Source organism: Limulus polyphemus, unplaced genomic scaffold (assembly GCF_000517525.1).
Source record: "Limulus polyphemus unplaced genomic scaffold, Limulus_polyphemus-2.1.2 Scaffold3435, whole genome shotgun sequence".
Taxonomy (NCBI): Eukaryota; Metazoa; Arthropoda; class Merostomata; order Xiphosura; family Limulidae; genus Limulus; species Limulus polyphemus.
Genome location: NW_013669045.1, coordinates 45,011 through 59,447, shown reverse-complemented (window position 1 = coordinate 59,447; position 14,437 = coordinate 45,011). Strand labels below are relative to the sequence as shown.

General features: G+C 33.1%; 1 protein-coding gene across 1 annotated transcript in view; it reads right to left on the bottom strand.

The window, feature by feature from the left end:
* LOC111088261 (Kv channel-interacting protein 4-like) overlaps window positions 1-14,437 on the bottom strand; it is a 24,318-nt gene that overhangs the window by 1,158 nt on the left and 8,723 nt on the right. Inside the window, exons 3-4 of the mRNA XM_022397842.1 lie at window positions 4,391-4,515; window positions 1,238-1,321 (exon numbers count right to left, since the gene is read on the bottom strand). Of these exons, the coding sequence (XP_022253550.1) occupies window positions 1,238-1,321; window positions 4,391-4,515 (209 nt within the window). The remainder of the gene's footprint in view (window positions 1-1,237; window positions 1,322-4,390; window positions 4,516-14,437) is intronic.

The window sequence follows — 14,437 nt, the reverse complement described above, 5'->3', positions numbered from 1 at the left end:
TCACGAGTACCTCCACGTGACACTCACATGGATAAATAGCATTAATATAATATACCAACGAAATAAGTTTGGATTTATATCAAAATATAAAAAGAATAACAAAATCTAAACTCAACTAATATATAGAAGCATTCGTGTCTGTTTACCCAATTCGTTTTTAAATTTATTAGATATTATTTTGTTTTCAATTGCGAAAATGACAATAAGTCATCAAATGCTGACCTCACAGCTACTCTTCTCCAACACCATACAGATGACAACATTCACCAGAACTCATTCCACGCCCTCAACACAAATTACACAACACAGAAGACACCGTGAGCTGAAGAAGGCCTCAACATACACTTCTGTTCTGCGGGAGCAGTACGTTACAAATTTCAACTCTACACTGTGTAAATTATCGACGAAACCGAACTAAAAAGACGAAACTTAAAAGTGAAGCTATAGTATAAAGTAGCTTCCTTTTAGAAAATCAAACCAGTTTATCGTTATATGCTCTTTATATATTTGAGATGAGAGCAGTTTTCGAAACATATTGGGTTGAACTAACATCAAATACCTTGAGCTTTATCACTTGTTGAAACGACACACATTAAGATAGAATCTTTGACAGTATAATTCTGTGTCAAGTATGCATAATTTCTCTGTTTATATGATTATCATTTGACTTAAGGTTCAGCCAACTGACTCTATCAAATAAGGAAGATCGGTATGGTGATGTAATGGGTTGGATGTTTGTCTGACTATTTACTACAAATAACAACTTCTTTAATCAGAGACAAACTTGAAACTAAAGTTTTACAAAAGCTTAGGTAGGAATTTATGTACGTTCACTTTTAGTTTTGATGGATTAAGAAAAAACACTATTTTTACGACCAGGAACAGAAGAGTTTTTTTCCTAGATATGTTAAGAAACGATTTACAATGTTAATCAGACAGTTCAAATAGTTTATCATTTATCTGACAACAAAGGAATATATATATATATATATAACATTTATGCAGACAAGTCTTTTATTGAAATATAGCTTCTAACATTTTACTGAGTTTTGGGTTCATCAAGTAAACCGTCAGGTAAGTTTATAATTTTCACACTGATTTTGAAGAGCTTCGTTAAGACTGGATAACATCAGTTTTGTCTCAAGTTTATCAAATGAAACAATGAGAACTAGAGTAAACATATTCAGCATTTCAATATTTTCTCTTTCGATAAGCATATTATCATAATTGAAATTACGAAAATAGTCTCACCTCCTTGTGGAAAGAACTGGGCGTATATATCTTTAAAGGTATTCTCATTGACAATTCCCGTTGGACAAGCCTATGAAGAAAACGGTGCCAGTCATTTATCATATTAACCAAATGAGCTAGTCTGTTTTTACAGATAACGGAAAAGAATAATAGTACAACGTGTGTGAGCTATAAATATAAAAGAAAAGGAAGTTTTATGCAACTGTTCTGGATTTCTTCAATATAAGTGATAACGAAACGCACACATACACAAGCTTGCATTATATTCTGTGTGCGAAACTTCATAAGTAAGACTGAACAGCAGGTTGTACAGGTTCCATATTATGTATGCGGATAAAAGAGTCTTTCAGAACGATGCGGTAAAACCACTTTAGTGATGAAAGGAAAGAGAATGAGACAGGAAATGTGACGGAGTGCACTTCATAGTTATAAGCTGGGCTTCATCAGATAGTGCGTTCCTTTTAACTCTATAATTTAGTTTCTCATTTTTACAGTCACATAGCTTGAAACACTGTTAGTACTTAATAATTTAACATCGCTATCATGTTAAGTTGAATGTTGAAAATAACCTGTAATTATAACAATAACACATTTTCCATATCGTATTTATAGGGATGACACGTATGTTTCATATTATAGTTACAGTAACGACACGACTTACATATTATATTTATAGTGCTGACACGTGTGTTTCGTATTATATTTACAGTAATGACACGTGTGTTTCATATTATAGTTACAGTAACGACACGATTTACATATTATAATATGAAACACACGTGTCATCACTATAAATATGGTGACAGTGCTGACACGAGTTAAACAGCATAGCTATAATTTTAGGGATAAGACGTCCATATACCACATTTATAAATATTTTTATATATGGTAGTTGTAATAAAGATACACTTTTAACATTATAGTGACAACCCGTTTTCCATATTATAATTGTTAGCATTATATTAACTTGCGTAAGTTTATGTTGTTTTAGCTTGAAGCTACACAATGAGCTCCCTGCGCCGGGGATTGAATCCCTAATTTTAGTGTCATAAGAGTTCAAGCTTCTTACGTGGGAGACCTAGATGTACACGTACAAAATAATTTGTAGTCGAACCCTCACTAAAGCCTTGGTATCGGACAGTGATTTTCCTGAGGAGTGTAGAGTAGATGCTTGTAGCACACATACTTAACTGTTTCTCTTTTTGTACACTTCCGAAGTGTTTTAAGATAAACGAATAAGGTATGGTTGGACATTTCCAATTTTAAGACACTGGTTTCATAGTGTGCAAAAAATTATAATGAATACATATATCTTCTATTTTATTATCGTCGTCGTTCCCTGATGGTTCAGCGGTAAGCTTGAGAGCTCATAACAGTAAAATTCGGGTTAGTTCTCTGTGGTGGACACACCGCGGGTAACCCATTGTACAAACTTTTTACTAAAATCAGAAAAAACTATTCACCTTATAGAGTTGAACTATTCTGCATATACCAAAATACTAAACACTCCTGCAAGCGTAAGTACAATTTGGTTTTGCTGAGATTATCAAGCAACCTCCAAGACACACTGGGTGTTATTAACAGGAGTGATAACTTAGCGATTTTCCACTTTTTGTAGCTCAAACTGTGATAATCCCAACTATCACATATTGGGTGTTATTAACAGGAGGGCCCGGCATGGCCAAGTGGTTCGGGCGCTCGACTAGCAATCTGAGGGTCGCGGGTTCGAATCCCCGTCCCACCAAACATGCTCGCCCTTTCAGCCGTGGAGGCGTTATAATGGTCAATCCCACTATTCGTTGGTAAAAAAGTAGCCAAAGTGTTGGTGGTGGTGGGTGCCTTCCCTCCAGTCTTACATTGCTAAATTAGGGACAGCTAGTGCAGATAGCCCTCGTGTAGCTTTGCGCGAAATCCAAAACAAAGAAACAAACAAATTAACAGGAGTGATAACTTAGCGACTTTCCACTTTCTGTAGCTCAAACTGTGATCATCCAAACTATCACATATTTTCAGTTAATATGCCCTTACTTCACATACTTTCAAATCAATTCATTAGGAAATATTCGAGATATAAAATGTCCAAGTTTGATTTAATTTCTTCCTTTTTCTTTTCTTCGCACCGAAAGTACGGAAATTTTATTTGAAAGAAAAACATACTTCACTTTCATGGATTTCTTTCAAACTTTTACTCTTAGGTAAAGCTGTAGTAAAATTTTCAGACCGATAGCTCACGTGGCTTTTTGCGTAGGTGTGCGCAAAACTTTTCGTCAAAATTGAGCGGTTTTTGTTGAATAACTTTACACTTATGTCTTATATTTAGACCAAATTTGACACTTAATTGTAGGTTGTAAAGATCTACCAATGTACCAAATGAACAATTTCTAGTTTTTAGTCATTCGGATTAAAGACGGTTGATTTAGATCAGCAAAACTGTAGGGTGAAAGTATGTGCAGATACATAAGCACTGGTTAGGCCAAGAAAACTAGATTAGCAGTTTCTAGCTCAAGTTTTCAAAAGAATCACATGGGTGGACGGTTATTATTCATTATTTATTACCAACTTTTAAGCACAAATTTGCTAGTTATATGAAAGTTCCTAATTAAAGAGAGTTTAGCGTCACGTGATATTAACTTTAGGAATTAGCGTAAATAATGATGCTGTACCGAGTGCATGCGGACGATGTATTTGTCATATCATAATTTTTTTTGCGAACGTAGATCTACTGTTACGCTATTATAGTAGATGTACTGTTATACTATTATAGGCAGCTCTTCACTTTTATGTTTCGAAATAAAACAATCCTTTATGTAGGAAGAAGTCACGACGAATGTTATGCTTTTTAGTGAAAGATGTAACATATTTGAGAAAAAATAAACTCTTAAAAAAGAAATCCAAGAAAAGCAGGAACAAACTAAACGTTAAAAAATGTGTTTTCAAAAACAGTACAAGAAGTTGTGTTGTTAGTCATTGAATTTTACGTGAAGACTAAAACGTCTGACTGTTATCTGTTTACTCAAAATGTAGTTGAATTATTCACATACACAGCAGAAAAAAAAAGGTTATTTCTTGAAATGCTACATAATTTATGTTTTTGTTTCTTACGAAAAACAAACCAGTGTATAAGAGAACTTAAGCCTACCTGTTTGAATCCTTGATACATTAATTTCAGTTCTTTTTTTGTGAACTTTGTTGTACGACATAAGGCATCAATCCCATCAGGCTTGCAACGTATTACTGTCATTTCTAAATCCTCCACTGGATTTTCTAAAGACAAAAAAAGAATTAAATAATTGGCTTATATGGTTATAGTGAAAGATTTAACTGCATTGAACTTTTAATAAAACTTTCATACAGAATTACTACGACAGTTCAATTCCAGCAACAAAACTTTTGATTTGGACAAAGTTTAATACTTACTTTCCTTTAGGCAAGTGAAATTATCTAGTAGAAATCACTAGAACTTAGTCGACTATAAGAGGCTTACTGGATGTAACGGAAGGAAAACAGTACCCAGAAAAAAATAGAAGAAAAAACACATACACATAAAATAATATTCAACGAATCCCCCCCCCCCCAACATAAATAAATAAATCTAATATAAAATGACAATTGGCTCCCAATATTCAGGTTTTCAGAAAACTATTTTCAAAATTCTTTCCGAAGCAAACTCTAATATATAGATCAATAAACAAAAGATACCCAAAACTGGTAAGTTTGAAGAAGTTTATGTACACAAAAGTTGGATTGATTATAAGAGTGGTAAACTAAACGTATTTACAGGACAGGATCTTTATGAATTCTTCTCTGATTATCGTATCATTATTTTATTATTAACATATTTCTCTTGTAAAGTAAAACAGTACATAACAGAACTAAAAAAGTAATTTTATACAATAAAATTGTATAAACATAAAAATAAAACAAAACTATAAGCCGTGTACAACTACAACAATATTTATTAATCAAAACCAATAAAATCACACACGAATGTGAAAAATAATATTTTGCAATTTTTTTCAAATTTTGTTAATGAATATATTGATAAAGCTGAAAAAACATGTCATCAGACATGTCACAATCGATTTTTAAGACTATCTTGAAGAAGAAGAGTTCTCCTGATTTTCAGATTTATATCAGTGATAGCTCTGCGTTAGTTGGTGAGCTTTTCAGTAGTAGAAAGAACATTTAAGAATTTTTAACAGTTTATACATGAACATAACTTAACGGTTTGTCATTATCATGAATACTTTTTAAGGTTTCTTAATTGGGTTTTCAATAGAACGTCATGCTATACTGATTTACCAAATTCAGTTACAACAGTACAAGTTGTTGATAGAGTCAACCTATTTTCAATAAAAGTTACCATAGAAGGCCGAAAATATAGCTGTTTTAACATATATGAATTAAAACATTTTACAAAGTCACCTAGAGTGCAATCGTATATCTGATCCATCACACACTGTCGGTCCGTGACTTTCTTTTAATATGTATCAAAAGGAATGGACAGGCTGGTGCACACAAACACATACAGATGAACTAGACTGAATATATATAATTTCCATCACTTTCTTATGGAGCTATGGAGGCCCAAATTTAATTAGCAATTCATTACTAAAACTTAGATTGAAGAAACATAAAGTTCAAATTTTTTTATTCGTAAACTTTTAGTCTCTGCCTTATCATTCGGCTACGAGTTCGTCGCGCTATGTATTGAAGATGTTTTCAACAATCCCATTGCAGAAGAAGTAGAACATAATAATAATTAGAAATCCTGTAGTGCGTAACAACTAAGGCGTCAGTACAGCGTTATTACTGACAGTTATAACAGACTGCGGCCCGGCATGGCCAGGTCGGTTAAGGCACTCGACTCGCAATCTGAGGGTCGCGGGTTCGAATCCCTGTCACACCAAACATGCTCGCCCTTTCAGCCGTGGGGGCGTTATAATGTGACGGTCAATCCCACTATTCGTTGGTAAAATAGTAGACCAAGAGTTGGCGGTGGGTGGTGATGACTAGCTGCCTTCCCTCTAGTCCTACACTGCTAAATTAGCCCTCATGTAGCTTTGCGCGAAATTCAAAAACAAAACAAACAATAACAGGCTGCAAGTCTTCGCGATGTGATGTACAAAACAAAATACATCAAGGCTTAGGTATATGGTTCTGATTTTCAATAACATTGCAAGTCAGACGTTCTACACTTACATTGAATGTACTGAGCTTAAAACTTTGAATTTAACAGACCAGAATAAAGGGTATATAGTAGCAGCAGTAAACACGTATTGATCGTTAGTTTAGTGAGACTTACTTAAAAACCGTAAAAGACACAACTAGCAAACTGTACATGTTTGCTACATCTGAAAGTACTTAACTTCGATCATTACACTTTTGTTGACGAGTTATCAACACCAACTGGCAACATTACAAGCAAAATTATGTCATATGTAAAAAATTAAAATAATGGTTTTCTGCCTTATAACGTTTTATGGGTACAAATAATATACATGATTTCATACGCCTTAGGCTTAGGTATATGGGCTTTACCACGATTAACCAGTTAATTAAACATGTGACCTTTAAAATACTTATTCATAAGTAACCAATGCCCTCCTATTCAATGTGAAAATACTTGAAAATCAAAAGCATTTAAATATATAGTATACTGAAAGAATATTCGAGAACTCAGAAACATAGATAGCCTATATATTAAAAAAGTATCTTAAAAATGTACATCGAATAATATGAATCACTACTAAACGTATGGTTTTTGGCTCACTACAACTTTTAAGTGATTTTCTTGTTCAAATTTTAGTCTGGCTGAAAAATTAAGTATTAATTCGCGTGAAACATTATACTATTGCATTTTTATGTTATTACTTCTTATTTGGAAGTATTAATTCTTGTTTTTATTTCGGTATTTCTTACTTGAACACATTGTTGTTCTAACTTTATTGCGACACAACAATTTTTATTGAAGGACGATCATTTATCTTTATTTTCATAAACAACGAATTTTTATCGAAGGACGATCATTTATCTTTATTTTCATAAACAACGAATTTTTAAGACGTTGCACCAGTACTTTATTTATTTAATAACAATATTTTTTCAACATTTTTATATACCCTTTTTAGCTGTGAAATATTGTTTTAATGAATATTGGTTCGTTACATTTTCAGAGCATTTAAGCATATTGTTGCCTTACTTGTATTCACCAAACAACAAAACTTTTAAGTAAATTGTTGCCTTACCTGTATCCACGAAACAACATAATATTTTATTGCATTGTTGTTTTAGCTGTGCTCACAAACAATGGAATTTTAAGTACATTGTCACCTTTCCTGTATTCAAGAAACAACATAATTTTTACATGCATATTTGCTTTACATCTATTTATCAAACTCACTGTATTTAAAAACTGTTTTGTCTGTCTTCATACTCTCCTCAGCTGAATAACTAATAAAGCAGCATAATTGACTTGATTAATATGAACATTCATATTTTTGTTACGTAGCTTATGAAGAGGGAAGAAAAACGCCAGTAATAACAAGGTTATAGCATAAAAATATTTAATATTCAATACTTAGTCTGAAGTTTGCAGAAGAATATAACGCATTAATGTGCAAAGAATACTAGCCTTCTAAGCATTGCATTTTTCATTCGTAGAGTACGCACTCGTTTTCCAGTTCTACGTGTCTTTTCTTTTTAAAGCGACATGTATGATTATGTAATTTTAAATCCCTATCGTCCGGACTCAGGAAAGGAAAGAATCCAGAACTAGGCTCATTTCAGCAGTATTCATCACTCAGAAGAGTAGATATGCAATAGTTCTTTATGCATGTGATTCTTCTGTTGAATAAGGTATTGAAAAAGTGTTTTTGATGACACTTGCTGTTTGATGTAGCATGTTTTCACAACGGAGAAAAAAATCCTAAAGAAACTAGCTCTGCGCTTCACGTGAACTGTAATCTTGTTATTTGATACGATCCTAAAAAAAATAACCTTTGTAGCAAGTGTTTTCTTATAATACGAATAATCTGACACGTTGTCCGTTACGTATACAGACCCTATTTTAATCTAATCTTTGCGTGTTTCTGTGTCCACATCAAATGAATATGGACCGAAAGGTTTCGTAGAAAAATGTTTCATTTTGTTGTACAGAAACAGTTAATAAAAATATATCTAGATAAGGTTGCTTTGCAATAGAAGTTTCTTTGTGTATATTATAAAATACACAATAATCCCTAAATTTTTAAAATATTTTCAATACTTATGTATTGAAAGTTATCAGTTACGTTTGGGAGTAAAATACTCAAGCTTCAAAAAGACTAGCAGGATAAACTAATCCTGTAACAATATTAATATTATATTGTTGTTTATAACTTCAATCTCTTATACTTTTTTATCCAATTTCATAACAAAGGTATTTAGTTAACATCATAATGTGTGTTTAGTCACTTATACTTCCTGACCAGTTTTGTGGCAAGTGTTTTTTTTAGTCCTGTCACAGTGCATGTTCATTTAATAATATCCTCTTACTAGTACTCATGATTTTCGAACATTTATCCTACAGAGGAGTTTCCAATATCTACTCGTGTCACTGACATACAATATTCACCCGTACATGTCTTTGTTGTAATTCTGTTGATTCAAACAGTCTAAAACCTTAAGCCTAAAAACAACAGACTAGTTTATTTTGCAGTTTAAACGCCGAAAGCCGGCGAACTGTTGGAAACCATTAGGCCTAAAAATTGTTATAACAATCAAGTTAACTGCATATGTTTCTTCACATTCTTCTTAACTTATTCATTACGGCTGAAAATCAGAGATGTGTAAAAATAACATTTCAGGCCTATATTTTATATTATATGGTGCTTACTCAAATAATTAACATTTAGCAAAACTTTAATAACTGGTAACCTCTGTAATGTAAACCAACATAATTTCATTATGTAAATACCTGAGGATCTCATACATCCTCTTCGCTAATAAGATATTTTTCTATATCTATACATTAGCGAAAAGATTCACAATGGGATATCCGTGCTATGTCTGTCTTCTCTCGATGCCCCCCAGTGGCACAGCGGTATGTCTGCGGACTTACAACGCTAGAATCCGGGTTTCGAGACCCCTGGTGGGCAGAGCACAGATAGCCCATTGTGTAGCTTTGTGCTTAATTACAAACAAACAAACAAACTTTCCTCGACACTAATGTCCAAACCGTTCAGCTTATCGCTGAACCCCCGGGGGGACCAATTAGAGATTTATTACAAATCAATAAAGTATGTACGATAATACTTATTGTTGAGGCTTCTGTGAAATCTTATGGGCGGACTGCATTCCGGCATTATAAAATATCGTACATATTTTATGATGCCGGAATGCAATGCAGTCCATAAGATTTCACAGAAGCCTCAACAACAAGTATAAAAACTTAACAATGTAAAACTCAAACTCTATGACTCCCCAGTCTCCTTCTCCGAAACGACACTTAACCACAACCTCACTTGGCATTCGCACATGAAAGAAATTTATAGAAAATACAGTCACGAATATCACATCTCAAGAAAATAAGTCATCATATACACAGCTGTAAGGCACAAACCTACTTCATATTTACAAAACTTTCATTAGACCCATCATAGAGTACGGGTCTAAGATTACATGCAACATGAAAAAACACCATCTCACAAAATTGCAAAAAATTCAGAAATGGGCTTCACGATTAGCATACCACCCCCACATTTCACACCATCACGTTACGTAGAACAGCATTCAGAATTACCCCTCGTTAAAACCAGACTGATCAATCTGGCTAGTAAATACTCCAAAAAAGCCACAAATCGTAACTCATTCTTCCCTACCATAGCTGTTACCCCACAATCCTGGAGAAAATACGTATTCCCCTACAACTTTATTCATGAACATAATAACACACCGTAACACAACATATTAATAAGCTTATATGTCTTAATCCCTATTTTTCAGTGTATTTCGGGTCATCCAACATTACCCTCGATCTTTTTTATCTGGGCACTGACCGGGCTTTAATTCGGTCCCGATCAGTGAAAGTGGGTTTTCTCTGGGTAGTTAGTGCGCTTGACACGCAATCTCAGGGTCGCGGGTTCGAATCCCCGTCACACAAAACTTGCTCGTCCTTTCAGCCGTGGGGGCGATAAAATGTAACGGTCAGTCCTACTATTCATTGGTAAAAGAGTAGCCGAAGAGTTGGCGGTGGGTGGTGATGACTGCTGCCGTGGTGGGCAGAGCACAAATAGCCCATTGTGTAGCTTTGTGCTTAATTACAAACAAACAGACAATAAATAAATATGTAAATGGTGCCGTCTGAGATTGCTGCTTAGCATGGCACTCACGACATGTTCCCTTCTAAGTGTGCTGTTTATACAAATGTTTACAAATTGCCTTCTGACAGAGCTTTTAGTACAAGAATATGCAGCTTAATTTTGTGGGAACACTTCGTATACAATGTGTAGCTTGTAACTTCGTGGAAACTTTCTAAAAATTCACCTACAACAAAAAGAAGCTAACAGTAACAAGATGAAGCAAAAACTAAAACTTTTTAAAGAAACTGTCTGGAAAATCATTTGTAGCAAAAGCAAATTAACAGTAACAAAATGAACAACACAAATAACTCTTGAGCAGAAATCAAACAGAACTCATTCGGCAAGGAAAAGTAGAAGGTAATTCAGAAAGTAAAATAAAATGTATTTTATACATTTGAAAATACAGTTTACGTTTACGAGGAATCGCCTCGTGTAATGTTCACAGAAACTCGGATGAAAGTCTGAAACGTAAATAACAAAATGAATGTTTCTCAACATCTCTAGAGGAAATGTCCTAAACATGCCTATTACAGCTATCTGTCTAATAATATATGTTTGTTTCATTATCTTTTTAACTATTTATGTATTGAATTTGTCTCATAAATTCAGCTAAGAGATGATAGAATTTTTCAAACATTTATTCAGTTTCAATAAAAATATCTAGCATTGAAATTTTATAACAAAAATACAGCCATGCATCTAAAGACTCCGACAGAAAACGTTTTGCGTGCTGACAATTCTTTTTTCCCAAAGAACAAGAGTTAGTTTTCTTAGGCAACTTATCATACACCTTTATATGTACAACATATCTACACGCAAACATATGTATATTTATATATATCTATATCTTTAACGGGCTTTACTGATTCTAACAAAATGTTTTCCATGTCAAAAGTAAATTTTAGAGAGGGTTGAGAAGTGTCTGACAAATGAACGTTTATGGTTGAAGTATACATAAAATACATATACAGAGTCTTCGCTTTGAACAGTAACTCGGACCGCTAAAAATTAACTCACTAACTCAATGCTCATGACAAATTACTAAATTAGCAAAATAAAATGAACATTAAGAATTGAAAAAATACATTTTTTGAAAGTGAAAAAGTAAATTTCTGACTATTACGAAAAGTTTTCAGATCAAAACCAAACGGATGGGTTTATGTTTACTGGACTTCGACTTCACAATGTAATATCGTTCAATGCTAGACTTAAATATTGGATTGAATTTTGCTATGCCTACTTATGACATTGAACAACGTGGAAAACCATCAAAAATTAATGGCATGTTTGCATTTTTATAGAGTTTCTTTCTTATTTCTATCTCTATGATAACAACGAACCTCTAATTAATACACTGTGAAAGTAGTTAACAAATTTATACAAAAGGTTGAAGTTTCGCCTATTCACTAAAACTAGTTAAAGTAGAAAAAGTTTTATTTTAATTAACATTTGAGTATTCTACTAATTATATTGTAAATTAAAAATGCATATCCCATAATCCTTCTAATTCTAACTATTTATATATTGACAGCTAAATATATTCACAGCTGTACAATTCCTGACGTAATCGCGATATATATCTTATCTGTGGTCCTGGTGGAAACTGTTATGATGCTCAGTACAAGAAGCATAAAAAATGTCCTTTGCAAGATTTGCTCTGTCTGCATTACATACATTTATCGAAATTGAACTGCACGCTGCGAGAATTTGGTGTCTCGTGAACATTAGAAAATAATAAAAGTTCAACACAGCAAATAAACATTGGAGCTTTTTATCATCCAATCAATTGAAAGACATCAGTTGTCCAAATTTTAAATTATTTCATAAAAGAAAAACATCAAAGTTATAACGTTTCATAATTTTAAAATAGTGAATTTATTCATAAATTTCGGTTTGAAATCGTCGGAGAAAGAAACAGTTGTATATAAGCATGTGAGATTCTGCAGCTAAACACGTTTAAACGTTACTTATGTTTAATCAATAATCTAACAATGAGTGAAGTTAGTGGAGAATTTTAATAACACCTTTGCTGGTCTGTAAACTACCACAACCTTGTGGTAAAGGTGCAAAGTTTAACAGATTTATTAACATGAAAACTTAACATAAGCTACAACGATCATTTTCCTTGACTATATAACATTACGTATTTATGTTTCGCTATTGATTGATTAGTTTCAAATCCTTTAACGGTTCCCATGTAAAGTATTAGTCAAAAACACGATTCCACGTATAAGAAGGTTATCCAAAATATGAAATAACGTGCGTCACTGAAGTTTGTTTTTACAAAAAAAGTACTTTTAGTAACTGGAAACTCTTAATATACTATTTTTTGTTTTACAGCTCATACTAAACACATCCGTGTATATCACAAACCTCCAATAACACTAACACTGGTTCTGCACTATTGAATGCAGGCGACGGCTGTCATAAAATTCCTACAATATTAATAGGTATAACGCGACGTTTCGACCATTCATCATCGGGCATGTTTTAAAGTATGCTAACCTGAGTACATACTCAATTGTTTTCTAATCCTGTTAGTTATGAGGAAGGGCGGTAGCAATATTTAAGGGCTTTATATCAAACCTTGTAATATTTAACAGGTTTGTTTTTTGTTCTAATCCTCTGAAACAAGGGCAACAATGTTATTAAAGCATAGTGTTGTTGAAAAAAAATGGTTATAAAACTGGTGGAGAAGAAATGTGTTTAAATTGTTGGTTGCGTAAGATCAAATTATTGTTTTCTTTTTTATAAAAGAAATTACAATAAGAAGCATTAGCTTGGGTTAAATAAATCAAGTGGGTTCGGAGTGCCAACACTGCTCAAAGAGAAGAAAGAGTCCAGTGCTTTCTCCAAATTAAAACAAAACAAAACAAAGACTTATTATTAATAAAGATTTTAACTCATTGTACATTTACAATGAGACATGTCACGTGAGCAACTTGGTCACAATATCATAAAGTTTCGAAGTTTCTAGTTTCAGTTTCTAACAAGTAACGAGTTTATACTACTTGACTCATTTGCAAATGAAACTCCACGTTTGCAACATCCTACACTCACGCTGTCAAAAATAATCATTTTGTTTTCAATGGAAATTTGTATGACCAAATCAACGACGCTGTTTTATATGGAATCTTCCTTAGGTCCAACCTCTTCCAATGTTTTCCTGTTCTATCGAGTATCGTTTATAGTTTAAAACAATTGATTACGAACTGTACGCTAAAGACATATACTGTATATGCACCTTGCAGCTCTCGTTCTCTGAAACCGAGTTTTAAAAGGCGTCATTATACATCATACATTGTTATAACTGTAAATAAACACATAAGGTATCAGTGTTAACAGAAAATATCGCATGTAACTGTCATGCATTAAGTAATAACTGTAAATAAACGACTAAGGTATTAATTTTAACAGAAAATATCACATATAAACTATAAATTAATAACACAAGAGTTAAGAGACATGATTATAAGCGTCATATAGACTGAATGACATAATTAATTATTTCCTCATATGCGTTCTTGTTTTTCCTTTGCATAGAACTTGCACAAATTTTTTTTAACACTTACACATGTATAACACCGAGACCCTTCTCCCATGTTCATACATTTAGTTTTACCTTCTTTTGAAGAAATAAATAAAGCAGTATATACACTGATTGGTCACAAGTAAATAGACTCCTACTTTTTCGTCATTTAACTGATTTATGCTAACTAATTTGTGTTCACAGAGCACTATATAAATGAAAATGGTCTGCACACTAATTATCTTGTGCTACAACATGCCCAGAACTCAAGGTTCTCTCGAATTGTCAGATTTTGTTAGAGGAAGGATAGTTGGTT